The sequence below is a fragment of the Ursus americanus genome, chromosome 2, assembly GCF_024610735.1.
Source record: "Ursus americanus isolate L20-20 chromosome 2, mUrsAme1.1.p, whole genome shotgun sequence".
Taxonomy (NCBI): domain Eukaryota; kingdom Metazoa; phylum Chordata; class Mammalia; order Carnivora; family Ursidae; genus Ursus; species Ursus americanus.
The window spans coordinates 99,293,909-99,319,874 of record NC_142128.1 but is presented as its reverse complement, the minus strand read 5'-3'; the positions used below and the strand labels follow the sequence as shown (position 1 = coordinate 99,319,874).

The 25,966-nt window shown below is 48.5% G+C and overlaps 1 protein-coding gene across 5 annotated transcripts in view; it reads right to left on the bottom strand.

Moving 5' to 3' along the window:
- CNIH3 (cornichon family AMPA receptor auxiliary protein 3) overlaps positions 1-25,966 on the bottom strand; it is a 338,644-nt gene that overhangs the window by 155,427 nt on the left and 157,251 nt on the right. For 3 of the 5 annotated variants that reach the window (XR_015723192.1, XR_015723191.1, XM_045796896.2), the window contains 2 exons: positions 10,319-10,387; positions 6,020-6,067 (listed from right to left, as the gene is read on the bottom strand). Coding sequence is in view for 1 of the 5 variants with exons in the window: in XM_045796896.2 (XP_045652852.1) it covers positions 6,020-6,067; positions 10,319-10,387 (117 nt within the window). In the remaining 4 variants the exon portion in view is untranslated. Of the gene's footprint in view, positions 1-5,217; positions 5,335-6,019; positions 6,068-10,318; positions 10,388-25,966 lie in introns of all 5 variants that reach the window. The other 2 variants (XR_006779551.2, XR_015723193.1) reach the window with 1 other exon arrangement.

Genomic DNA, 25,966 nt, shown 5'->3' with positions numbered 1-25,966 from the left:
TTATCCACCCATCTGCTGATGGACACTTGGGTTTTCTCTGCATCTTGGCTGTTGTAAATAACGCCACAACGAACACAGGGGTGCAGATGTCTCTCCGACTTAGTGTTTTCACTTCCTTCGCATATAAAACCCTAAGTAGAATGGCTGGATCAGAGGGCAGCTCTGTTTTTACCTTTCGAGGCTTCGCCATACTGTTTTCCAGAGTGGCCACACCAGGGTGCATTCCCAGCAACAAGGCACGAGGCTTCCGTTTTCTGTATATCCTCGCCAACACGTTATCCTGTGTCTTTTTGATGCTAGTGAGGTGGTGTCTCATTGTCTAGATCCCCGAATCTTAATCCCCTTCGTGCAGCTATGCGGTAGATTGACAGCAGGTACGGTGCCATGAATGGCCTCACTAAATCCACGCCTTTGCCTGTAACTCCGTAGTCCCTCCCACTGCTACCCTGTGTTGGGGGAGGTGACCCAGAGGACATGATCCACAGTTGACCCTTGAGGCGGATCCTGGTGATCAGGGCTCACCAGCCCCTCCCCTGTCCTTGGAATCTGGGTCCCCCCTGCCTTCCCTGCTCCCAGAAGCTGCCCCCAGGATGGCCTGCAGACAGTGATGTGGTGCTGGGATCCCGTGAACAGTCCATGTGACTGAACCCCATTAAGGCTCTATAAACTTCTAAAACTCGGTGGGTCTACTCATCTTGTGGCTGCCCGAGACAAGCCCCATATGTCCATTCCCTCGCTTGCGAAACCAGCCACCTGCCAACCCGGAGCAGCCTGGCTCTCTCCTCAGGCCCTCGCCACCTTCTGCTCACGCCTGCAACGCTCCTGAGGCGCTTTCGAACCAACACCCTGGGCTGTGCCACAGGACTCCCTTCAGCCAACATGACACTGGTAGATCTGATGCAAACCAAAGCTTGACGTGTTCCCACTTCCCCCCTGGCTCCTCTGTGACACCACGAGAAGGGCCTGGGCGCGTCGCTGGAGGACCAGCGGGGAGCAGAATGCCCCCTTCTCCCCAGAAGCCCAGCCAACATGGGGGGAGCCAACCAGGTGACCCACGGACCCACCAGAAAGAGAAGTCACGCTGGCTTAATCCCCTATTATCATCGTAATGAAGAATGGGAAGGACAGAGCCAAGCAGCCCCAGGAGCCAGAGCGGCTGTGGGGTTCTCTGCAGGGTCCTCTGCGGGCCCTGCCACGGCCTTGGGGACAGAGTGAAGTGAGGACAGGGCCCCTGCTCCCCCCGCCGCCCAGTTCAGCAGCCCCGTGACAGTACCCCTGTTCACACAGCGAGTAGAATGTTCCATCTTTCCCTCTGACTAACAAGAACTTTGCCACAGAAAGCAACTGAAAATACATTATACATGAGACACAGTTTCTGAACCAGTTACAAGTGTTGTTCTAGGATATTTTTACTTCTCTTCAAACATTCCCTCTAGGGGTGAACTATCCTACCAAGAAGTTAAATGGAAATAGAAAAGAGCCCTGAAGGAATCCACTGGGCCCCGTCCTGGCGAGCCAGTACAGGACAGGGTCCCTGAGGCCCTCTGTGGCTTTGGGGACTCGTAACTTCCCTTTAAACAGCCAAGCGATGTTCCCAGAGCTCAGGTCCACAAGGAGCATGTTTCAGAGAACCAACAGTTTCCCCTATTTTGTGATTAAAAATGTGGACTCTGGTCAGACTTGTCTTCAGATCCCAGCTCCACCGACCTGGGAAGCGTGAGGCCCCAGAAGTAAACCTCTCTACGCCCTGACTTCTCGTCTATCAGGTGGGGCTCCTAACCATGACCTACATCATAGGGCTGTTGGGAGGATTACAGTGGTCACTCAGGAAATGTAAGCAGCTCTTAGCCCCAGCACGCTTTAGAAATCCGCCAGCCAACCCAGAATTCTGATCTGGAAGATTTCTGAGTCAAGTATGGCCTCTCTACGGCCGCTGAGTTTGTGTGTCTCTTTTCACTGCATTATGTCTCTCAAATAAAATACATGGCTCCCTCCAGAGCCCTGCAGGAAAAACCACACCAGCAGCCGAAAAGACTGGAAATCAAGTCAATCCCTTGTGGCAGGGATTAGAGAAAAGGACCGTCTTCACTGTTCTTCCAAGTAGCTAATGCATGACAAACACTGTGATCCAAAGTGACATGGGTCTTTCTCTCAGTTCTGGTACATTAATGCATTTAGTAGCCTCCTCTGAGGTCAAAGAAATTGGGGCAGAGTTTGAAACCATCTACTTATAAAATTTGTAGAGTCAGCAAACAGCAGATGTGTAGAGGCACAGGACACAATCACTTTTTAAAAAAGACTCTCCCCCTTATATAAGTAGCACATGCTTACAGCGTCAGTGAGCCATTGCCTTAACAATGCTGCACAATGACTCATTCCAAAATTCAGTGATAATCGTTTATACCTGCTCACACATCTAAAGGTTGACTGGGGGTCACTGGACCCAGTGGGCTGGGGTCTGCATCCCAGACTCCTTGCACCAGGGGGGTGGCCTTGGTGATGTCAGAAGTACAAGAGAGCAGGGACACCCAGGACTCTGAAGACCTGAGCACACTCGTACATCTGCCCACATTCACGTGGCCGAGCCCGACATGAGTGCAGGGGGGGGGGGGGGACCTGCACAATCACACGGCAAGATCATGGGTACAGGCAGGGCTGGCTTCAGGGACGTGACTGTGCAGCTGCACATGATCCCACAGACACAGGGGAGGGGGAAGAATCCAGAACAACAGTGTGATCTTCCTACTCGACAAAGGGCTCTGCACTGGGAAAGTGTCCTAGCCGTTCCCTACCTCCTCCAACCCTGCTCGCGGGACCACGTCATGGAACTTCTGCAGGGGACCCAGGTTTCACACCATTCAGCTGCACCTCACCCCGTGACACCTCCCCCCACCCCCTGCAGGCATGGTTCGGATAAGCATGAAGGGGAAGGGCGCAGGTGGTCATTAGTGGTAACGCGTGTGACCTCATCACCACCCCATTCTTTCTAGATTAAAACCTGGTGGACCTGCCCCATCCCACCAGCCTGGTTATACCTCAATGAACTCAGCACCCCAGCAACGCCACCCCACCCACTCCTCCTGCTCCTCCACGTACCAGGGTGACTGTTCAAGGCGGGGGGCGGGGGGGAGAACTACCCATCCACCAGAGGTTTTTAGAGCCACAAACGTCAGAAACCTGCAGTGGGACTAGAGATGCGCTTGTGGAGTTCAGGGGGCAAGATGGAGACGCACAGATGTGTCGAAGCCGGAAGGGACATACCAAACTGTGACATGTCGCGGGCCCCCAAGTCCAGGGTCTGTTGAGTACTGCTCACAAAGCACGCTCCTCCTCACACTCATGCCAACCTGGGGCTCTCCTGTCAGCTCCTTTCCTCCATCCATTTCCTGAAGTTGGAGACGCAGCCGGGGCCCCTGGGCAGGTCAGCCTCCTCCCCGCGGGGCAAGTGCGCTTCCCACCCACAAGCTGTCCTTCGCGGCGACCCACGGAGCCCATGTCCCGCTCCAGCGGGAGAGCAGCATGTGAACTGGCTCTTGCCACGGAAAATGAATCACACGCACACGTCGACACGAGAATCCTGCAGTTCAGACAATTACCCAAAGAACACATCTTCTGATAATTAGCGAGCTAAAAATGGATCCACTTTGAAATCCCTTCCTTCCTCCCGAGAAAGCTGAGGAGGTGGTTTAGCAACAATCAGCTGTGAAGACACATCACATTCTGGGTGTTTGGGGGATAAGTTCCAAGAAATTTCTTGGAAGGTACAGTTGCCAGAAGGTGGTGGCGCTGAGGAGACCCACTAACCCTCCCCACGTCCCCGGCCCGGACTCAGACAGGGGATGCCACTGGCCACGGGCCACCTCACTTGCCTCGGTGTGTGCGTGTGCTCTGGGGTGTCACACGGCGCTCCCGGCAGCCTCGAGGGTCAGGACGCCAGCAGCAACATGCACGGTGCTGAGCAGCTCTGAGCCACACACACCTGTATCCGCTCGCTGAATCTCACAGCAGTTGCGCGAGGAGGGCGCCATTCTCACCGCCCCCGAGTTAGAGTAGCACCGAGGGCTGCACGGATAATCGGGGCAGGGGCTGCATCTGGACGCAGCATAAGCCTGCGTACACCACCGACTCTCCTGTGGAAGGGACCAGAGCTGGCGGGGAGCAGACCCCGAGGAGGGCAGTGGGCACGGACAGGGTAGGAGACACTGTCAGTTAGGGACATCGATGGCGAACACAATAGAGAGTTACGTGTGATCTTAAAATACAAATCTGATGTAAGTTGTAAGCATAGTAAATGGAGTAAAAATACATGTTTCAGGCTAGGTCCTCGTGCAGCTAGCTAGTCGTGAGGCGAAGACCATTAGGCTGCAGGACGCATGACTGGGAGCAACTGTAACACCTGAGAACTTCAAGTCAGTGTTTCCTGTCCTCAGGCATCTACTGTGGACCATCCTCCCTGGTGTTTCCCACTAAAGGTGAACAGCATCTGCGTTCTCGGAAGCTGCAGAGGCCACAGCATGGGGGGGAAGGACCACATGAAAAGGACAAGAAACAGAAAAAGGTACTTGGAGTATGTTTCCTAGAGCAAAATGCCTCTGTCTACTGTTTCTAGAAACTTATGCAAACTATATGTAAATTCACAAATGGTCATGCTAATTCCCAGCCTCTGTTCTTTCAAGGTCTCGACTTTGACCTTGGGTTGTAAGCAGGACTCTGGCAGAGGCGACCACCGGCCACTGTCCACTGTCCGGCCAGAGTCAGTGTCCAAGCAGTGCAGAAGGGTGAGCTAGAATGATACAATGGATATGGGTTATTGCCCTGCCAGAGAATCCCGGAGGCACATTCAGGATGGGGGTGGGGAGCGTGACAGACACTTAGGTGTCAGACTGGAACTGACAGCTGAAGGGGTTATTGGTGTCCAAGATATGACGGGGGGAAATAACTGACAAATTCATGAGGTGCCTTTAATACCAAGTGTCATGTAGTTTCTTATATCACCCTTTACTCTTTGGATCACTACTATTTTCTTATGCATTTTCCTTATTTGACCACACTTCCCTGCTACGACCCACAAGATGGGGAACTCCCCCACACTGAGGGTCTAGGAAAACATGAAAGGACAAGTGAGTAGCTGGAAAAATAAGTAACTTCTTGATTAAGTCCTCTCCTCCAGTGAAAGGTATCATTATGGAAATACAGAAAAAAAATCCCAAAGCTTACACGGTTATTTCCTCTGTCCACGTTGGTAGGGTAGTTGTTTCTCTCCTATTCACCTGAGGCTCAGAAACTCCCTCTGGGTTGACAGGTAGCTTCCCCATGTCCTGTGGCCCGTGTGCTCTGGACAGAGACCGGGGATATCCTTTAGCTCAAGGCTATGGGCCCTGCTTCCTCCACCTGTGGCTGCTGTTCTCTGCACTTGACTGCAGACAGCAGGCGCGGTCCTGACTGGGGAGCGCCAATCCCTCTGCCACTGGCGCTCCCCGGCTATGTCACAGAGGCATGCTAAATACCAAGCTTGAGCTACACGCACACGCGTGACTGTGCGTGCACACGTGTGCTTCCCAGACACACTTAGAGCCACCGTGACCTACCGTCCATCCATTCACAACAACTCTCCCAATGCTTGGTTCCCCCTTTGAGAACACTTCCCACCCCACCCCTAAGACACTCCCAGTGATGCCGTCAATGAAACTACAAAGCTGAGCGGCAGGCTGAAACCTCAAAGGAAACCCAGCATCTAGTTTAAAAGTTCCCCGAGCCCAGGGAACAAAGGCTGTCAGGTAACATGAGCTGGAAATGTCATCCATCATCACGCAAAGATAAAGAACCTCTAAGTCCAACCAGAGGGCACGTGCAGATATCCAGTGCTGCTCTGTCACTTTGATTGATGGCCACCCCTTCTAATGAGCTCCTTTTATCTCTGGAGGTTTCCAGCCAGCGGCTCACTTGCTCCCCACCCCGCCCCTGCCCCATCCCCTGCCATTTGTCTTTCGGGGGAGACAGGGCTGCAGCAGGCACCAACCTTTCTCAGGAGGAAGCAGATGCGCTCGATGTTCCTCAACCGTTCCCTCTATCGGGAGGCACAAGAAAGAAAAAGAGGGGAGGTTAGATGGTCTGCTGAAAGAACATGAGAAGTCCCACATTTGGCCCCCAGGAGAGGAGGCAGAACCCCAACCTTCAAGCACCAGAGACCTCCACCCTCCCACCCAGCCGCTCCTCACAAGGGTTTTTGCTCACAGAACTCAACAGCCTTTTAAACCAAATAATCCAAATAAAAATGGGCAGAGAATCTGAACAATATTTTGGCAAAGAAGACATACAGATATCCATCCGTAGGTACATGAAAAGATGCTCATCACTGATCATCAGGGAAATGCACATCAAAACCACAGTGAGTTCTCACCTCACACCTGTCAGAATGGCTGTTATCGACAAGTCAAGAGACAACAGTTGCTGACGAGCACGGGGAGAAAAGGGGACCCTCGTGCGCTGTTGCTGGGAATGGAAATTGGTGCAGCCACTACGAAAACATTAGGGAGCTTCCTCGAATGTTAAAAATAGAACTACCATATCATCCAGCAATTCTACTTCTGGGTATCTCCCCGGAGGAAATGAAATCACTCTCTGGAAAAGATATCTGCACCTCTGTGTTCATTGCAGCATTATTTATAATAGTCACGACACGGAAGTAGCCTGAGTGTCCATGGGTGTGTGAATGGATAAAGAAAACGCTGTGTGTATATATGTACACACACCATAGTCTACTATATTGCAGGTTACTCTTATCTCTTATACAGTCACGATAACACACACACAGGAATATTACTCAGCCGCAAAAAGAAGGAAATCCTACCATTTGCAACAACGTGGATTGACCCTGATGGTGTTACGGTCAGTGAAATAAGCCAGACAGAGAAAGACAAATACCATATGATCTCACTTATATATGGATCCTAAAACAAAACAAAACAACAACAAAACAAACTCACAGAAAAGGAGATCAGGTGTGTGGTTATCAGAGACAGGGAGTAGGGGAGAGGGAACTGGACAGAGGGGGTCAAAAGGTACAAACTTCCAGTTATAAGATAACTAAGTCCTAGGGACACCCTGGAGGCTGGGCCAGCCCTCCCGGGGGGCTGCCCACTTGGGAGCTCCGCAGCAGATGTGCCCTGAGTAGAGTCTGTGGTAGGGAAGTTCTCTGCCCATTGATTTTATTTTTCTAAAGTGAGTGCATTTAGAGGAAGGAATCATCCCACTAAAGTAGACACCAGCTGTGCCCCCAGGCTAAGATGTTTCAAGATGTCGAAGTCCATCCCAGAGCCTGGCTCGGGGCTGGGAACAGGTGCCCGGGGCCGGCGGGGATGACGGCCCATCACACACACCCTGTGGGCCACCACCCCTTTCCTGCAGTCACTTCTTGTTTTCCAAAGCCCCTCTGAGGGCAGCTGCGGCGTCTGCCCGATGCTTCATTACGAGGCAATTTGGGGACCGTGGACATGATGCTAATGAACTTGCTCGCGGATCTGGAGCAGACAGGTGGCTTCCCTAATTGAATTATACAGTGATTCCCGTGTATCCTTTGAGCCCAGAGGAAAGAGCCGACATCAGGACAAGGTAGCATCCCTGTGGCTAGGAAGACAGACCCCGTGTATGCCCACACATGCATGCGCACACACAAACCCCACACACCCTGGGCATCGGGGCTGCCAACGTGGAGAATAAGGGGAAAGGTGTGAGGTGCAGGCACAGAGAGGCTGCTACGGGACACGCACGGGCTCCGTCCCCGCGAGGGCTCCGCTGGTGGCTCACCTTACTTGCCGGTGACACTAACGGGCCCACTGGTAAAGGAGGGGGAAGGGCTAACTGAGAAGCTGGGAGTAAAACAGGGCCCTCCTCCCTTCCAGCTCCTGGAAGGGGGTCCACCTTGAGGGCCCTGTAAGATTTGGGGCTCTAGGGGATCTTGGATCCCCAGAGCCAGTAGGCCTCGGGCTCACTCGTAGAGCAACTGTTTGCAAGCTAAGTCCACCCAGGGCTGGCGTCACCAACCAGTGCGGTAGCTTCTCCAAGCCACCTGAGAGGGAGACGCATTTTCGGGGGCTCTACGGAGCCCAAAAGACCTCGAATGTGAGTTAATGGGGCATCCAAAGCACTTAACTTCCTGCCAGGGAATAAATCATAAGAACCAAGAAAATATGTCTAATACTCTTCCATGTAGGGTTTTAATGGATTTTTTTAGAAATCTCAGACCAGAGTCCTTTCCTGGGGGGGCTTCAGTCTGTCCACGAGATGTCTGGTCGGCAGGGTCCAGCTCCTTAATTAAATCATTACCCAGTTAGGAGTGTGGCTTTCGTGATAGGAGTGAAGAGCTGAGACCCAGCCTCCACGCTACACCTCCCCCTGCAGCACGCATTCTCCCTCTCGTCAGCAATAGCTGAGCGCCTACTGTGTGCAGGACCTTCCTCAGAGGCCGCCAGTCCTATATTCTCTGCTCTGTCCGAACTAAGGAACTCGCCGTGGCCAGATGGACGTGGTTCCACGCAGCTGTCTCATGTGTTCGCCAATTGCCTGGGCTAAATTGGAAGGACGGGACGGAGCGGAGGACACGTTTCCGCACTAGTATGCACCAGGGATCATTCAAGAAAGCCCTGGGTGTTTCCAGTGAGCTCATCTGAGCCCACACAGCTAGGAGGAGGGAAAGGAGGCTCCCTCTCGGACTAGAGCAGCTCTGGCACCTGGTGGGTACCGACGGGCCAGGTGTGCAATGCTGGTGCCAAACACAAAACATCCAGAAAGAAATGAGACCAGGGGGTAACCTTCAGACCTGGTGGAGCCAAGTTATCACAGGTGGGGGGGGGGGACAGGAGATGGAAACAAAATGGACTTAAATGCAAGTACGTGTCACAAAACCTAAGAAGTTTTCAGGTGCATCTTAGAGATTCTTGCAACTTGCCACAAATTTCTGCTTCACACTGTCGACTTTGAAAAGGTCTGGCTCTATTTCACAGAACCAAAGAATCTGATGCCAAAGGGATGATAAAATCAGGTGTTAGAAACTCAGATCTCTGAGAGAGACAACATGGAGTAAGTAGGTGGTAAGAACACGAGCTCTGGGAACAGGCCAACCTCCAGGGGCTGTGGGCCCTTGCGTACAAGGCTGTACGTGCAGTAAATGATGCCATTCGGGCAGAGTTGTGAGGACTGTATGTTACAGGTATAAAGCTCCTAGTGTGCAGTAAAAACTCACAAAAACATACGACTCCAATAAAAACCCTGAGTTTACAGAGGCAACACTGAAGCCTGGTCCCTGGTCTTCTGGCTCTTCCAGGGAGTACATCTTTCTTTAAGGAGAACAGACCTCTCTGTCCCTGTCGCTTAAAAGTGACATCATAAGCCCTCCAGGTTAAGACGGAGTCACACTAGCAAATCCTGCTGTTCAGTCTACAACCTTTAACTGGAAATATCCACAGAGCTATTCAAACAAAAACTGGGCTTGGCGCTAGAACCCGGGGCCTGGAAGGAGCTTCAACCACACACGGACCCCGTGAGTTCCGGCTGAGAGACACACCGGAACGAACCGTGTGTGCTCCCTCTCTCACGCCCAGCAGTGCTGCTCTGGAATGGGTGTGGACAAGCCTCTATCCACCTGCGCAGTTGGTCCCCAGCTCTGGGAAGTGGGCTGCATCCACCCCATTCGTTGGAAGTAGGGTCCTTCTCCTCTCCCTGCACCAAAGCCGCTTTCCACGTCCACTCCAGGGCACGTGGGAGCAGCAGCGAGACGGAACGGTCAGATCCAGACCAGCGTGTGCTGAGCCTGGATCCCAGGGCCAGACTGCATCAGATCCCCCAGCAGGAGGAGAGCTGGCCTCAGGCCCACAGAGCCTCTCAAGATGAGTGTCCCCGTGGGTGGTGGATGTGGGCCCAGGGGCTCCGTACATCCAACCAGTCCACATGTCTTCCTCTGAGAGACCTGGCCAAGCACAGCATGCAGACAACCTCTAAGGGAGGCTCCCATAGCTTGCCAGCAGGTTGGCCAACATGGAGCCTCTCTCCTTGTTCAAGGACAAATAACCAGAAACACCACCTCGAAGACCCAACTGCCACAGCACAGCAGACCTTTCCCATCTGGCTTACTGGGATCATAATACTTGACTTGCAAGACACGTCGGGATCCGGGAGGCCCTCAGGAATGAGAGGTGTCCTCGACAACCCTGAGCCAGGAGTAGAGGAACTTTATCCAGCCCCTGTCGGAACGTCCCTCCTCCGCAGGTCCTAGTAACCCGCCCTGATGCCACCCCGCCCCCTGCCAGCACCCGCTACTTACCGCATGAACAGGGTTACACTGGTCTATGGGGCTCTTAAAATCCGTCCTTAACTCATCGAAGGCAATGATCTGAAATGGAATGTGCAGAATCGAGATGTTAGTGCAAAGGTGAGTCAATGTACCACGTCTTCCTGTAGATTTGCTTCAAAATAATACAGGAGGCAGAAAGGAGGTATCAATGATCTGAGACTGGCCGGGAGGTGATTTCCGTTAAAGCTGGTGATGGACACTTGGGGCTGACGGCACTCCTCTGTCTTCTGTGTATGCTTAAAACTCCCCAAAGTAGGGAAAGCGCAAGATGCTGTTTCAGGGCACGCACCTGCCACGAGTAGACAACTAAGTCCTGCAGACCTGATACACAGTCTTGTGCATACAGACAACAAAACTGTACTCTCAACGTTAAACTGGCCAAGACAGCTCTTAAGTAATAACCATGTGCAGGGGACAGACGGGAGCTAATCCTACAATGGGAACCGTTCTGCAACATTCATCTATCAAGTCAACACACTGTCCACTTAAACTTACACAATGTTGCACGCCAGAGGTATTTATCTCAATTGTTGTAAAGCCCCCAAGACAAGCTTCATTCGTTTCCTGTGCCTTACGAAGACATGGAGAAAACTCCATTACAGTGACGGCAGGGGGAGGGGTAGATAAAGACACAAGACATTCAAACTTCAAGCCAGTGCTTTCCTTTCTCTCCTTGCAGGAAAAAGCTGTTTCTTTTCTATTTGCATTCATTTTGGCAGAGATGCTGACTGGAAGTGAGACGGACAGAAGGCAGGACAGAGGGAGAAGAGAAAGGCAAGAAAGCAGGGTCCACGGTAACAAAGAGAACCCCATCCCTGGTGGTCCACAGGCTGGACGATCAGCTCCTGAGCAGTCCTGTCTTCATGGACGGATCCGCTGGACTTGGGTCCTCAACTTCTTTCTGGACAGAGATTCACAGCTCGCCAGAGAGCACTGGCATGGAGGCCTGAGATGCTTTCAACAGCATCTCTCCTGGGCTGCACATAAATGGCTGTAACCAGCTCCCCCATGAAGGCATATCCCAGGGGCCCTGGAACGCTTGGCAGAACCACAGTCGCAAAAAGGTGGCAGCCACCCCCCAGTGTTCCCATCCCAGCAACACGGGGCTTAGAGTAAGTACCCAGTGGGGGAGACAACCTACTTCCCTGCACAAAGCAGGTGTCATTTTAAAGCAGTCACATGTCATCCTGATTTCAAAAGTCCTACAGAATTCGGGGAAGTTCTAGTATAACCTGTATTAAGCCTCATCCCTTGCCAGACAGTTAGTTACCCGGACTGTACTTGAACCACTAGTGACAAGAACTCACCTCTCACTGAGGGTGCTCGGGCCATTCCCAGCCACCTCTAATTAATACTGTCTCCCTTTCTTGAACTTACATGACTCCCTGAGGCTCCCGCCCACATCCTAAGCCAGAGTCAGCAAACTACAAAGCCAAATCCAGCCTGACACCCATTTTTGTACAACCTAGGAGCTAAGAATGGTTTTTACATCTTTAAAGTCATAGAAAAAACAAAAGAAGAATATTTTGTGACAGGTAGAAATTATATTCAAATTTCAGTTTCTGTAAATAAAGTTTTATTAGAACACAGATGCATTCATTCTTCCCTATACTGTGTATACTTTCCCGCTACAATGGGAGAAACCAGTTGTTGCAATAGATGCCTTATGCCCAGCAAAGCCCAAAACAGTTACTGCCTTGCCCTTTACAGAAAAAAAATTTGCCAACCCCTGGTCTACTCTTCTATTTTCCCTCTAATGCTTCACGATCCAAGAAGGTAGCCACACTAAGCCATTTCAATTTTAATTTTAATTAGTTAAACTAAAAATTCAGTTCCCACATTTTATTTGCTCAAAAACCATCTCTGTCTGGTAGCTATTAAATGGCACAGACATAAAATATTTCCATCATCACAGGAAGTTCTATTATATAGCCCTGCTTTGGAGGCATGTAGGATGGGTCAAATCACCCTTCCACAAGGAACCCCCTTAAGTATTGTCGGCTATCCCGAACCCAGCAAATCTTCATTCTGCAAGCTAACTTTTTCCAACCTTTGTACAAACTGGCACTAAGTTGCCTCGTCATCCTGGTTGCCCTCTGCTGACGTGACAGGTTGTAAATGCCTATGCTAAAATGTGACTGTCAAAAGTAAATGCCACATTCAAGATGAGGGCAGTTTAGCACAGAGAGTAAACGTATCACCTCCTCTGTTCTGTAACCTATGTCTCTGTTAATGCAACCTGATAGCATTAGCGTTTTTGTTTCCACATCACATCCACATCCCTGGCTTCGTACTGAAGCCTAAAAGCCCCAGATCTTTCTCATGTGCTCGTTAAACTCAGTCCATGTCATTCTGTGTGCACATTGTTGGATTTGAAGGCCTAAGAACAAGAACTGACCCGTATCCCTTTTCATTCTTCCCTCTTTGGTTTGGTCCATCAGTCCAGTCTGCTGAGATAGGACCTATCCCCAACCACAAATCCTATTGAACATAAGGTCCTCAATATGCACATCCACGTTCACCCCGACACAGAAGCAAACCAAGGAGCCCATGGCAGAGCCCAAAGTTCGTCCTTCCTTGCTCTCACAGGACGGCATCAGCAAACCTTCAGCCTGTTATTTATCCAATTATACACACAATTCAGCATATTTTGATCCAGGAACTGAAAGCCAGTCCCCGGATGGCCTTAGAACCCCACAACTATTGATGTACCACCTATAAGCTCCAAAAGGCGGGCAGTCCAGGAGGAAAGGAGTCAGCCCCCGAGCTGCGGCTGTGACGGTCCAGGTCCCGTCCCGTCCTGACCTGTGCCGTATCCCCGTCCAGGGGCTGGGAAGGGAGTCTGGAGTGAAGGTACGTGAAGCAGGGGGAGGGACCCTGGGGATTCAGAGCTGCTGGGCACGTTGAGAGCCAGGGCCTGGCCTGGAGGAAAGTGTGAAGAAAGGAGTGAGCCCTGAGTGTGACTTCGGCCCCAGAGCTCCACGACACAGAAGGTACTTGGTGGCTGCTTTTCCGGGCCAGTGCTGGCCGTGTGCACAAGGAGGACAGAGGCTTCAGCAACCCCGCCCCCCGGGACCACTCTCCAATCTGTGCATCTGCTCACCTGACACCTTGTTTGTTTATTATGTGCTCCCCATGCTGGGCACTGCGCTTCAAGTGCCTGCCTTTGATTGCTTAATCCTCGGCCACCCCGTGAAGTAGCTACTATTATTGTCCCCATCTTAGAGGCTGAGAAGCTGAAACCAAAAGTAGTTAAAGTCCTTGCCCAAGATCACTGCTCTGGCCCCAGGATGCGAACCAAGGCCTCTCTGACACTGAAACTTACAAGTTAGCATTACATTGCTCTCCCTCCCAAGACACATGGAGGCGCCGAAGCAGGATCCCAAGGACATCCAGAATGAGCAACTGTGTCCGAGGAATGAAACCAAGCTTCCAGGGGCGCCTGGGGGGCTCAGTCGGTTAAGCGTCTGACTCTTGATTTCAGCTCAGGTCATGATCTCGGGGTCGTGAGATGGAGCCCACTGTTGGGCTCCAAGCTCAGTGGAAAGTCCGTGTGAGATTCTCCCTCTCCCTCTGCCCTTCACCCCTTTCCCGCTCACTCTCCCTCTGTAAGTAAATAAATAAAATCTTTAAAAAAAGAAAGGAAGGGAGGGAGGGAAGGACGGAGGGAGAAAGAAAAAGAAAAGGAAAGGAAAGGAAAGGAAAGGAAGGAAAAGAAAAAGAAAAGAGAGAAAAGAAAAGAAAAGAAAAGAAAAGAAAAGAAAAGAAAAGAAAAGAAAAGAGGGAAGCTTCCAGAAGAGTGAGGGTTAGGTCACCCTCTTCTTAGCACTCATTCATGCTCTCCCAGCCCCGACCTCCTGAGCAGTGTCCGAGCCCGGGAGACACAGGCAGTGCGGTGGGGATGGCCCTATGGGTGTTGTATGTTTAACTTCATAAGGAACTGAGAAGCTGCTTTCCAAAGAAGCTGTACCACCTTGCACCCCCTCCCCCCAGCAATGAGTGAGAAGCTTAGCATCCTTAACGACCCTGTGTCAATTTGGATTTCTTCTATTTTAGCCATTTCCATAGGTGTGTAAAGATGTCTCATTATAGTTTTAAGTTGCATTTCTCCAATGACTAATTGGAGATGTTGAGCATCTTTGCATGGGCTTAATCGCCATCTGTATACCTTCTTTCGTGAAGCATGTGTTCAGATCATTTGCCCATCTTTTTAAAAAGCTGTTTGTTTTCTTATTGATGATTTCTGAGAGCTCTTTATATATTCTGGATGCAAGTCCTTTGTCAGATATGTGATTTGGCAATATCTTCTTCTGCTCTGTGGCTTGTCTTTCCATTCTTAACAGTGTGTTTCTCAGAGCAAACGTTATCCTCTTAACACTTCTCAGTTTATCCAATTTATCTCTTTCTCTTACTGATCAAACTTCTGGTGTTGGATCTAAGAACTCCTCAGGCTACACAGATTTTTCTGTTGTTGTTTTTTTTTCTAAGCAACATTTTATTTATGGGAAGGTTTTCTTTTTTTAAGATTTATTTAGAGAGAGTGTGTGTGCACAAGATGGGAGAGGGGCAAAGGGAGAGGGAGAGAGAGAATCTCAAGCCCACTGTCCACTGCGCATGGAGCCCGATGCGGGGCTCAATCTCACAACCCTGAGATCACGACCTGAGCTGAAATCAAGAGTGGGACACTTAACCGACTGAGCCACCTGGATCCCCTCTTTATGGGAAGGCTTAAGCTACAACTTCAATTTCCTTAATAGATGTAGGACTATTCAGGTCATCTTGAGCTCTGACAGTTGGCAGGAACTGGCCCATTTCATCAAAATTGTCAAGTGTACATGCTGAACTTGAACTCAGGGCCCTCCTCGCTGTTTGTTTCACTTTCTGGTAGGCCATCTCCCCTCCTTGTTTTCTCACCAAACTCTTGAGATGGAGGTTCGAACGAGTACAGACAAAGGCTAGAAAGGACAGCCGCAGATCATCAGTGACAAAGCTCGAGGAGTGGTTCTCCCACCGGTCGTGGACCAGGAACTCTGGAGACCCAGGCTGCCCAGGGCCTCACTGGGCCAGGCTGGGCTGGGCCAGGCAGACAGGGCAGAAGTGAGGCCCAGGGTGGAAATCGGGGGTTTGCCAGAGATGCTACACAAGAGGGAGACAGGAGGTCAGACGCCTGGACCCGGACGTGTGCCGAGCTGGAGGCTCAGGAGAGGCCAAGGCAGGCCAGGGGAGTCTGCAGAGAGGTCAGGAAGGAAGGGGGCCACGAGCAGAGAAAGCACTCGGTGTGAAGCTCTTCCGGTGAATGCTGAGCCCCATCCATCTGTGCCAACACTAGGCTTAGGCTAACTCAGCACAGAGGTCCTGTCCCAAACTCTCCGGCTGCTCCCCAGCCCCAACCTCCACAGGGTCATGGAGCAAGGACTCACCGTCCACCGGAGGGAGCCCGGGGGGGGGGCGGCCTCCCCACACCAACGTCAGCCCCAAATGTCGGTCAGCCCCAAATGTCGGTCAGGAGCAGCCGGGACCCACCTCAAGAGGCAGGGAATTATAGAAATACTCCAGAAGGTACCTCAAGGAGACTTCCTTCTTCAGGCCCACAGCATGGATAATCAGGAGATCAAAAATTACCGTGCTTGTCTAAAGTAGTTATTTTGCTAAAAATAACCATGCTATTCTGCAGCAACGCCTTCCTGGAAGAGTAAGGAATGGTTGAAATCTCAACCTGCAGGAGGTAATGAGTCCCTGGGGCTGCCCCACTGACAGCTTAGCATTAGGAGAAGCCTCTTTTCTCTGGAACATTCTCTTCCCTGTCTCCACTCCACAGTGTCCTCTGGCTTTCAAAAGCTCGCAAGTGGGTGAGTCCTCGTGATCATGGGTCTGTATCACGTTATCTTACTGTAGTACTCCATCTGTTCATGCACTGGGCATGCTGGATGCCCCCACCCTGGGCATCTGATGAGTGAGCAGCAGGCCCCACCGACCCCGTCCTGGAATCGAATCATCTGCTCCATCCAACACCGCGTGTTGTCTCTCCATGGTCGACAGGATGAAAAGAAAGTGCTGACTTACTGAACATGCTCGGCCCTGTTCTCAGCCTCGGAACGCAGCAGTGAGCAAGAAAATCTAGCCCTGTTGTCACAGAGCCTATCATGGGGACAGGGGGCGGAGGTGACAGGAAGAAATAGAATTGAGGGGCATCAGGGAGGACTCTGGTGAGGGGCTGCATCACCCGAGGGATCTGAATGACCAGGAGCCAGACATGGAAAGTTCCAGAAGGAAGTGACACGGCAGAGACCCCAAGAAGGGGAATCAGGGTCTGCAGCCCCCTACGCCCTGGGCGCTGTGGCCTCTGGGTGGCTGGCAGAACTGAGCGTGTCTGCTGCTTGTGGCCACTCAGCCTGACCAAGGGAGCTGCCTGGACAGGACCGAGGGGCCATCGGCGACAGGCCAGTGCTTGTGAACCCGGTGCCAACCGAGCCCACCAGGGAGATGCTGCTGGGCTGACGATTTTCAGACCAAATGAAGTCAGTGCTCAGAGGCAGTGTGAGAAAAGATCATGCATCCTGGCTCACCAAACTCAGGAAGCCAGAGATGAATCTGGCCTCCCCACCCCAGAGAGCAACGGGACGTTGGGAAAAGCAGGCCACAGTTTTCTAATGGAACAGGGCATGTGGCAAAAATCCCCAGAATTTCTGCCTACCAACCCATCTGGCTGCAGGGTCTGCGCTCAGACCCCTACGGACAGCAAGGCCACCTGGGCCGAGCTCCTCTCTTGATTTCTCTGTGTTGTGAGCTGAATAACGTCCCCCCGAAGTCTTGTCCTCCTGGAACCTCAGACCTGACCTTATTTGAAAGTAGGGTCTCTGCAGATATATCAGTTAGAATGAGGTCATACTCGATTACAGACCCTAAAGCCAGTGACCTCATCCCTATAAGAGAAAAGGACATGACACTGCAGTGTCGCAGCTGCAAACCAGGGAGCAGCATGGATTGCCGGGGGCCACCACCAGCCAGGGAGACGCAAGGAGGGCTCTTCTCCAGAGGCTCCGGAGAGGGTAGCACCCCGCCGTCACCTTGACTCCAGACTTCCAGCCTCCAGAACCAGCCAGGAAAAACGCCCGTGGTTTTAAGCCGCGGAGTCAGGAGGAGCCTGTGAAGGCGCCCCAACTGCAAAACATCTCAAAGTTCTGCTGTGACATCATCAGAAAGAAATGGCTTTGGCAGCACCAGTGAGTGTTAGTTTGAAGGAAGTATTGCTGACACAAAATAAATACCTTTTTACGTGCCCCAAGCCACACTCAGAAGGCACTTGTGACTTAGAAATAAGCCGGGGGTATGGGCTTTTTTAAGTAGGCTCCACACTGGTGCCCAATGCGTGGCTTGAACCCCAGATCCCAAGACCAAGACCTGAGCTGAGATCAAGAGTCAGATGCTTAACTGACTGAGCCCCCCAGGCGCCCCAGAAGTCGGATTTTTATGTCCTCGCCATGTCTTGTCCCAACCACAGCAATTCCTACAAACCACAGCCCGAGCCGTGGTGCCCTTTCTGAGGGTCAGCAGCTCCGCGGGACGGGAGAGGGGTGATGGACAGGAGCGACTTGACTGCTTGGGACACACGTGCGGCTCTAATGTCCGGTCCTGGTTCTATGCCTGACACTGGAGCAGCTGTGGGTCCTAGCGTCCCCATTCACCGAGCCTAAGCTGCTCCCAGCAAGGGTTTGCTACGCCACTTCCCAGCCCCTAGGAAGAAAGAAGGTTTGGCTCCACACTTGTGGATACCAGCCGCTTCCTCAGTCCTGGCTCAGCTCCTGTCACCATGCGGCCTGTGAAAAGATGCAGAGCCTCTAACCCTCAACCCACTGCCCACGTCCTTTTCTAGAAAACACAATGCCCAGAAGTCACGGGTGCTTTCAACTTCCTGAAGTATTTTCACGTATTTTAATTTTATGTTCATTTTACGTAACATCCCAAACAGGTGTGCCGTTCACTATCCCAATGAAGAATCAAGGAGGACAGGGCATTGGAACGCCCAAGACCACCTAGCAGAAGGGGGAGGACTGAAACCTGCACTCCATTTCTCTTCCTTGTGCGTTTTGCATTGGGCCACACCGACCCATCGCTCTTCCTATGAGGGAGTGAGAACGGTTTATTAAAGCACCAATCAGTATGGGGTGCCCTGCTGGGCACGACCCAGTGGACTTGGCACCCACAGCCCTGCCTGCTAAGGACTCCCCATCAAATAAATTGCTTAACCCTACCTGGCCAAGAGCTTAGAGAAGAAAAATATTTCAGACTGGCCCAGTGCGTCTTGCCCTAACCTAACCGCCAACTCACCCCCATATCAGTCAGCATTCCCGTGAGAACTGGCTCATGCAGTTACAAAGGCTGGTAAGTCCAAGATCTGCAGGGCGGGCTGGCAGCCTGGAGACACAGGAAAGCTGATTCAGTAGCTCCAGTCTGAAGGCTGCCTGCTGCAGAATTCCCTCTTGCTCAGGGGAGGTCAGTCTTTTGTTCTATTCAGGCTGTCAGCTGATTAGATGAGGCCCACCCACATTATGTAGGACTATCTGCTTTTACTCAAAGTCACTGATTTATTTTTATTTTCTTTTTTAGTTATTTTTTTAAATCCAGCATACTTAACATACAGTGTTTTATTAGTTTCAGGTGTACAACAGAATTCAACAATTCTATACATTATTCAGTGCTCATCATGATAAGTATAGTCTTAATTCCCTTCACCTGTTTCATCCCCCCCCCCACATCCCCTCTGGTGAACACCAGTTTGCTCTATAGACTTAAGAGTCTGTTTCTTGGTTTGTCTATCTGTTTCTTTGCTTGTTTTGTTTCTTAAATTCCACCTATGAGTGAAATCATATGGTATTTTTCTTTTTCTGACTTATTTCACTTAGCATAATTCACACTAGCTCCATCCATGTTGTTGCAAATGGCAAAATTGCATTCTTTTTTATGGCCAATTAATATTCTATTGTGTATACACCACATCTTCTTTATCCACTCATCTGTCAATGGGCACTTGGGCTGCTTCCATATCTTGGCTATTGTAGATAATGCTGCCATAAACTTCAGGGGGCACGTATGTTTTCCAGTTAGTGTTTTCATATTCTTTGGGTAAGTAACCAGTCGTGGAATTACTGATCATATGGTAGTTCCATTTTTAATTTTTGAGGTATCTCCATACTGTTGTCCACAGTGGCTGCACCAGTTTGCATTCCTGCCAACAGTGCACGAGGGTTCCCCTTTCCCCATATCCTCGCCAACAACTGTTGTTTCTTGTGTTGCTGATTTTAGCCATTCTGACAGATGGGAGGTGGTATCTCATTGTAGTTTTGATGTGTATTTCTCTCGTAATGAGTGATGATGAGCATCTTTTCATGTGTCTGTTGGCCATCTGCATGTCTTCTTTGGAGAAATGTCTGTTCATGTCTTCTACCAATTTTTTAATTGGATTATTTGTCTTTGGGGTGTTGAGTTGTATCCATTCTTTATATATTTTGGATACTAAGCCTTTATCAGATATGTCATTTACAAATATCTTCTCCCATTCAGTAGGTTGTCCTTTAGCTTTGTTGGTTGTTTCCTTTCAGTGCAGAAGCTTTTTATTTTGATGAAGTCCCGGTAGTTTATTTTTGCTTTTGTTTCCCTTGCTTCAGGAGACATATCTAGAAAGATGTTGCCAAAGCCAATGTCAGAGAGATTACTGCCTGTGTTCTCTTCTCGGATGTTTATGGTTTCAGGTCTCACATTTGTCTTTAATCCAATTTGAGTTTATTTTTTATATGGTATGAGAAACTGGTCCAGTTGTATTCTTTTGCATGTTGCTGTCCAGTTTTCCCAACACCATTTATTGAAGAGACTGTCTTCCCCATGGATATTCTTGCCTCCTTTGTCAAAGGTTAATTCAGCATATCATCATCAGTTTATTTCTGGGCTCACTATTCTGTTCCATTGATCTATATGTCTATTTTTGTGCCAGTACCATACTGTTTTAATTACTACAGCTCTGTAATATAACTTGAAATCTGTAATCGTGATACCTCCAGCTTTGTTTTTCTTTTCCAAGATTGCTTCCACTCTTTGGAGTCTTTTTTGTTTCCAGACAAATTTTAGGTGTTTCTCTAGTCCTGTGAAAAATGCTGTTGGTATTTTGATAGGGATTGCATTAAATGTGTAGATTGCTTTGGGTAGTAGAGTCATTTTAACAATATTTGTTTTTCCAATCCATCAGCACAGAATATCTTTCCATTTGTATCATCTTTAATTTCTTTCATCAGTGTTTCATAGTTTTCAGAGTACAGATCTTTCACCTCTTTGGTTAGATTTATTCCTAGGTATTTCATTATCTTTGCTGCGACTATAAATGGGATTATTTTCTTAATTTCTCTTTGTGCTGCTTCATTATTAGTATAGAAATGCAACAGATTTCTGTATATCAATTTTGTATCCTGTGACCTTACTCAATTCATTTATTAGTTCTAGCAGTTTTTTGGTGGAGTCTTTAGGGTTTTCCATATATAATATCATATCACCTGCAAATAGTGAAAGTTTTACCTCTTCCTTACCAATTTGGATGCCTTTTATTTCTCTTGTCTGATTGCTGTGGCTAGGATTCCCAGTACTATGATGAATAAAAGTGTCCTTGTCCTGTTCTTGACCTTGGGGAAAAAGCTCTCAGCTTTTCCCCATTAAGGATGATGTTTGCTGTGGGTTTTTCATAGATGGCATTTATTATGTTGAGGTATGTTCCCTCTAAACCTATTTCGTTGAGGGTTTTTATCATGAATGGATATTGTACTTTGTGAAATGCTTTTTCTGCATCTATTGAAATGATCATATGGTTCTTATCCTATCTTCTCTTCTCTTCTCTTCTCTTCTCTTACTAATGTGATATATCATATTGATTAACCTATGAATGTCGAACCACCCTTGCATGCTGGGAATAAATCTCCCTTGATCATGGTAAATGATTTTTTAACATATTGTTGGATTTAGTTTGTTAATATTTTGTTGAGGATTTTTGCACCTATGTTCATCAGGGATATTGGCCTGTAGTTCTCTTTTTTTGTGGTGTCTTTATCTTTTTGGTATCAGGGTAATGCTGGCCTCATAGAATGAATATGGAAGGTTTCCTTCCTCTTCTATTTTTTTTAATAGTTTGAGAAGAATAGGTACTAATTCTTCTTTAAATGTTTGATAGAATTCACCTGTGAAGCCCTCTGGTCCTGGTCATTTTCTTTTTTAGGAGTTTTTTGATTAATGATTCAATTTCATTGCTGGTAACCAGGCTGTTCAATTTTTCTACTTCTTCCTGATTCAGTTTTGGAAGGTTATATGTTTCTAGGAATATATCCATTTCTTCTAGGATATCCAATTTGTTGGCATATAATTTTTCATAATATCCCCCTTATAATCCTTTGTACTTCCATGTTGTCAATTATTTCTCCTCTTTCATTTCTTATTTTGTTTGAGTCCTTTGTGTGTGTGTGTGTGTGTGTGTGTGTGTGTGTGTGTGTAAGAGAGAGAGAGAGAGAGAGAGAGAGAGAGTGTCTGGCTAAAGGTTTATTAAAGGCTTATTGATTTTGCTGATCTTTTCAAAGAGCCAGTTCCTGGTTTCATTGATCTGTTCTGGGTTTTTTTGGTGGGTTTTGTTTGTTTGGTTTGGTTTCTATTTTGTTTATTTCCCATCTAATCTTTATTATTTCCTTCCTTCTATTGTTTTGGGGTTTTGTTTGTTCTTATTTTCTAGCTCCTTTAGGTTTAAGATTAGGTTGTTTATTTGACATTTTTCCTGTTCTTTGTAGTGTGCCGTATTGCTCTGAACTTCCCTCCTCAGACTACTTTTGTTGCATCCCAAAGATTCTGGACCATTGTGTTTTTATTTTTCATTTGTCTCCGTGTATTTTTAAATTTCCTCTTTGAGTTCTTGGTTCACCAATTCATTGCTTAGTAGCATGTTATTTAACCTCCAAGTATTTGTGTTCTTTTTGGATTTTTTTCTTGTGGTTGATTTCTAGTTTCATAGAGTTGTGGTCAGAAAAGATGTATGACTTCAATTTTTTTGAATTTGTTGAGACCTGTTTTGTGGCCTAATATGTGATCTATTCTGGAGAATGTTCCATGTGCACTTGAAAACAATGTGTATTCTGCTGTTTTAGGATGGAATGTTCTGAATATATCTGTTAGATCCATCTGGTCCAATGAGTCATTCAAAGCCACTGTTTCCCTGTTGATTTTCTGTTTAGATGATCTATCTATTGACATAAGTGTGGTGTTAAATTCCCCTACTGTTACTGTATTCTTATCGATTGCTTCCTTTATGTTTGTTATTACCTGCTTTGTGTATTTGGGTGCTCCGATGGTCTTCTTGTTGGATTGCATCCTTTATGATTATATAATAGTCTTCTTTGTCTCTTGTTATGGTCTTTGTTTTAAAGTCTATTTTGTCTGATGCAAGTATTGCTACCCTGACTTTCTTTTCACTCCATTTGCATGATAAGTGCATCACTTCACCTTCAATCTGCACATGTCTTTAGATATGAAATGAGTCTCTTATGGGCAGCATATAGATAGGTCTTGTTTTTTCTATCCATTCTGTCACCCTATGTCTTTTGATTGGAGCGTTTAGTCCATTTACATTCAAAGTAATTATTGATAGGTATGTACCTATTGCCATTTTGCTACTTGCTTTATTGGTTGTTTTTGTAGTTCTTCTCCGTTTCTTTCTTCTCTTGCTCTCTCCTTTCATGGTTTGCTGGATTTCTTTAGTCATATATTTGGATTCCTTTCTCTTTATTGTTTGCACATCTATTACTGGTTTTTGATTTGTGGTTACCATCAGGTTTATATATAACATCTTACACATATAGCAGTCTATGTTAAGTTGATGGTCGCTTATGTTTGAACTCATTCTTTACTCTTCTATTCCCCCCACACACACATTTTATGTATATGGCATCAGACATTACATCCTTTTATTTTGTGAATTCCTTGACTGATTTTTATAGATGTACTTATTTTTGCTGTCTTAGTGTTCCTACTGTTCTTCTGCTTATGGTCTTTGTACCCAAAAACTTCCCTTTAACATTTCTTGTAGGGCTGGTTTAGTGATCATGAATTCCTTTAACTTTTGTCTGTCTGGGAAACTCTTTATCTCTTGTTCTATTCTGAAGGAGAGCCTTGCTGGACAGAGTATTTTTGGTTGCAGGTTTTTCCTTTCAGCACTTTAAATACATCATGCTACTCTCTTCTAGCCTCAAAAGTTTCTGCTGAAAAATCAGCTGAGAGTCTTATGGGGTTTCCCTTGTATGTAACTGCTTTCTTTTCTCTTGCTGCTTTTTAAATTCTCTCTTGATCACTGCATTTTGCCATTTTAATTACTATGTATCTTGGTGTTGACTTCCTTTGGTTGGTTTTTTTGGGGACTCTCTTGCCTCCTAGATCTGGATTTCTCTTTCCTTCCCCAGATCTGGGAAGTTTTCAGCTATTATTTCTTCAGATAAATCTTCTGCCCCCGTTTCTCTCTCTTCTCCTTGTGGGATCCCTATCATGAGACTGTTATTATGCTTGATGGTGTGACTGAGTTGTCTGGGCCTGTTCGTATTTTGCATCATTTTTTTTTTTTCTCTCATGGCTCAGCTTGATTACTTTCCATTACTCTGTCCTCTGGGTTGCTGATCACTTCTTCTACTTCCTCTTGTTTACTATTTATTCCAGGCTGTGTATTTTTAATTCATTTATTGAGTTCTTCATCTCTGACTGGTTCTTTTTTATGTTTCTTTTCTCTTTTTTGAGGGTCTCCCTGAGGTCCTCCACTCTGAAGTCTGGAATGTATCTTTATGACCTTTACTTTAAATTCTCTATCAGGAATATTACTTATCGCCACTTTGCATAAGTCCCTTGCTATGACTTGGGTCATATTCCTCTGTCTCATTCTGTCTATTGCTGTGTATGTTTCTATGTGTTAGGAGAGTTGGCTCTGTCTCCTGCACTTGAAAGGAGTGGCTTTATGAAGAAGTGGTCCCACAGTGCAATGTCTCCTTTTCACCAGAAAATGGTGCTTCAGGGGTGTCTCCAGTGTGTGTTGCTACAGGGGTGTCCTACCATTGTGGCAGAGCTGTGTTTGCCTTCAGTCCAGCCTGTGGTGGTTCTCTGCCCATTGTGGGCAGAGTCTGGTGTCTGCGATGTTAGTGGGCCGGTCCGGGGCTGCCTTGGGCTTGAGTTGAGTCAGTCCAGATGTTTATCAGAGATGAAGTAGCACCAAACGGCAGGGCACTTCATTGTGTTGTCCCTGGAGAAGCTTCTGTGGGTGGGTGAGGCCTGCAGTCAGAACAGCTGCCTGGCACCAGCCCACTGCTGGGGTCAGTCAAACTGGTGTGTAGTTATCTTTTCCTCTCTCACAGCAGGACTCACTTTGGAGTGGTGCTGACCCTTGTTGGGGCTGCATGGACACTGCCAGGCTCATGATACACTTTTGGATGGGTTCTACTAGGGTTGTATTAAAAGGGGAGGTGCTCTGGAGAATGCAGAGGTGAGGCACAAGGTGCCAGCAATACACTGGGGGGGGGGGGGACTTGCAGCCACCCAGGAAAACTCCTGTGGAGGCTGGGGTAGAAGGGGCAGGTCTGAAGATGAGCGTGGGGGTGGGGCCTGCTATTAGCAAGCTAGGTGGACGTGTTGGTGGTTCCCTGGTTCCCACTGGTGTCTTGTATCTAGGCTGCAGGTGGGAGAGGGAAATGGCTCCTGCCAGCTCTTTTGTGCTTGGAGAAGTCTCATAAAGACCACTGCCCCCCCAGCATGCATTCTCAGATTAGTAAATAAACCTCCCTCCCATGTACCCCAGGTGTTTTTCAAACTGCTGCTTCTGTGTTGTATCTCCGTGGGGCTGTTTGTGTTCTGTCTCTTTAAGGGCAGGGACTCCCACTCTCCTGGCTTTCCGTGCCTGGGGTACCTGGGCTGGGGTCTGCTCCTCTTCCCCTGCCTGCATCCATGGGTCCCTCCCTCCTGTGGATAGTCTCAGGCCAGTTTGGCTCCCAGCTGTCTCTGCCCGTCCTACCCTCTTCATCATGGACTCTTGTCTACGTTTAGCTGTGAAGTCTGTTCTGCCAGTCTTCAGGTCATTTTCTGGATCATTTATGCTGACATGGGTATTATCTAGGTGTCCCTGTGGGACGAGGTGAGCCCAGGTCCTCCTACTCCACCATCTTCCCTGGAAGTCCCTCAAAGTCACTGACTTATTTGTGAATCTCATCCAAAAACACCGTCACAGGAACATTCAGAATAATGTTGCCACAAATCTGGGCACCATGGCCCCATCAAGCTGATGCAAAATTAACCACCCGAACCCCCAGGAGCTGGGACTATTGCAGGCTCTTGGCCATGCTGGGCCCTGGCCAGGGGGCATGGCTGGAGCAGCAGGACAGAGTTATGGCCCCAGCAGGTCCTTTTCTCATGTGAGAAACCATCGTGAATGTTGGCATCTGTCAACAAGCTCATTTTAGGAAGGAGGCTGCCCTAAAATAACTGGAAAAAGTGTGTGATCCAGCCTGCTCCATTTAGGGATGAGGACCCTAAGGACCAGAGAAGAAAAAGGACCTGCAGGATTCTGCC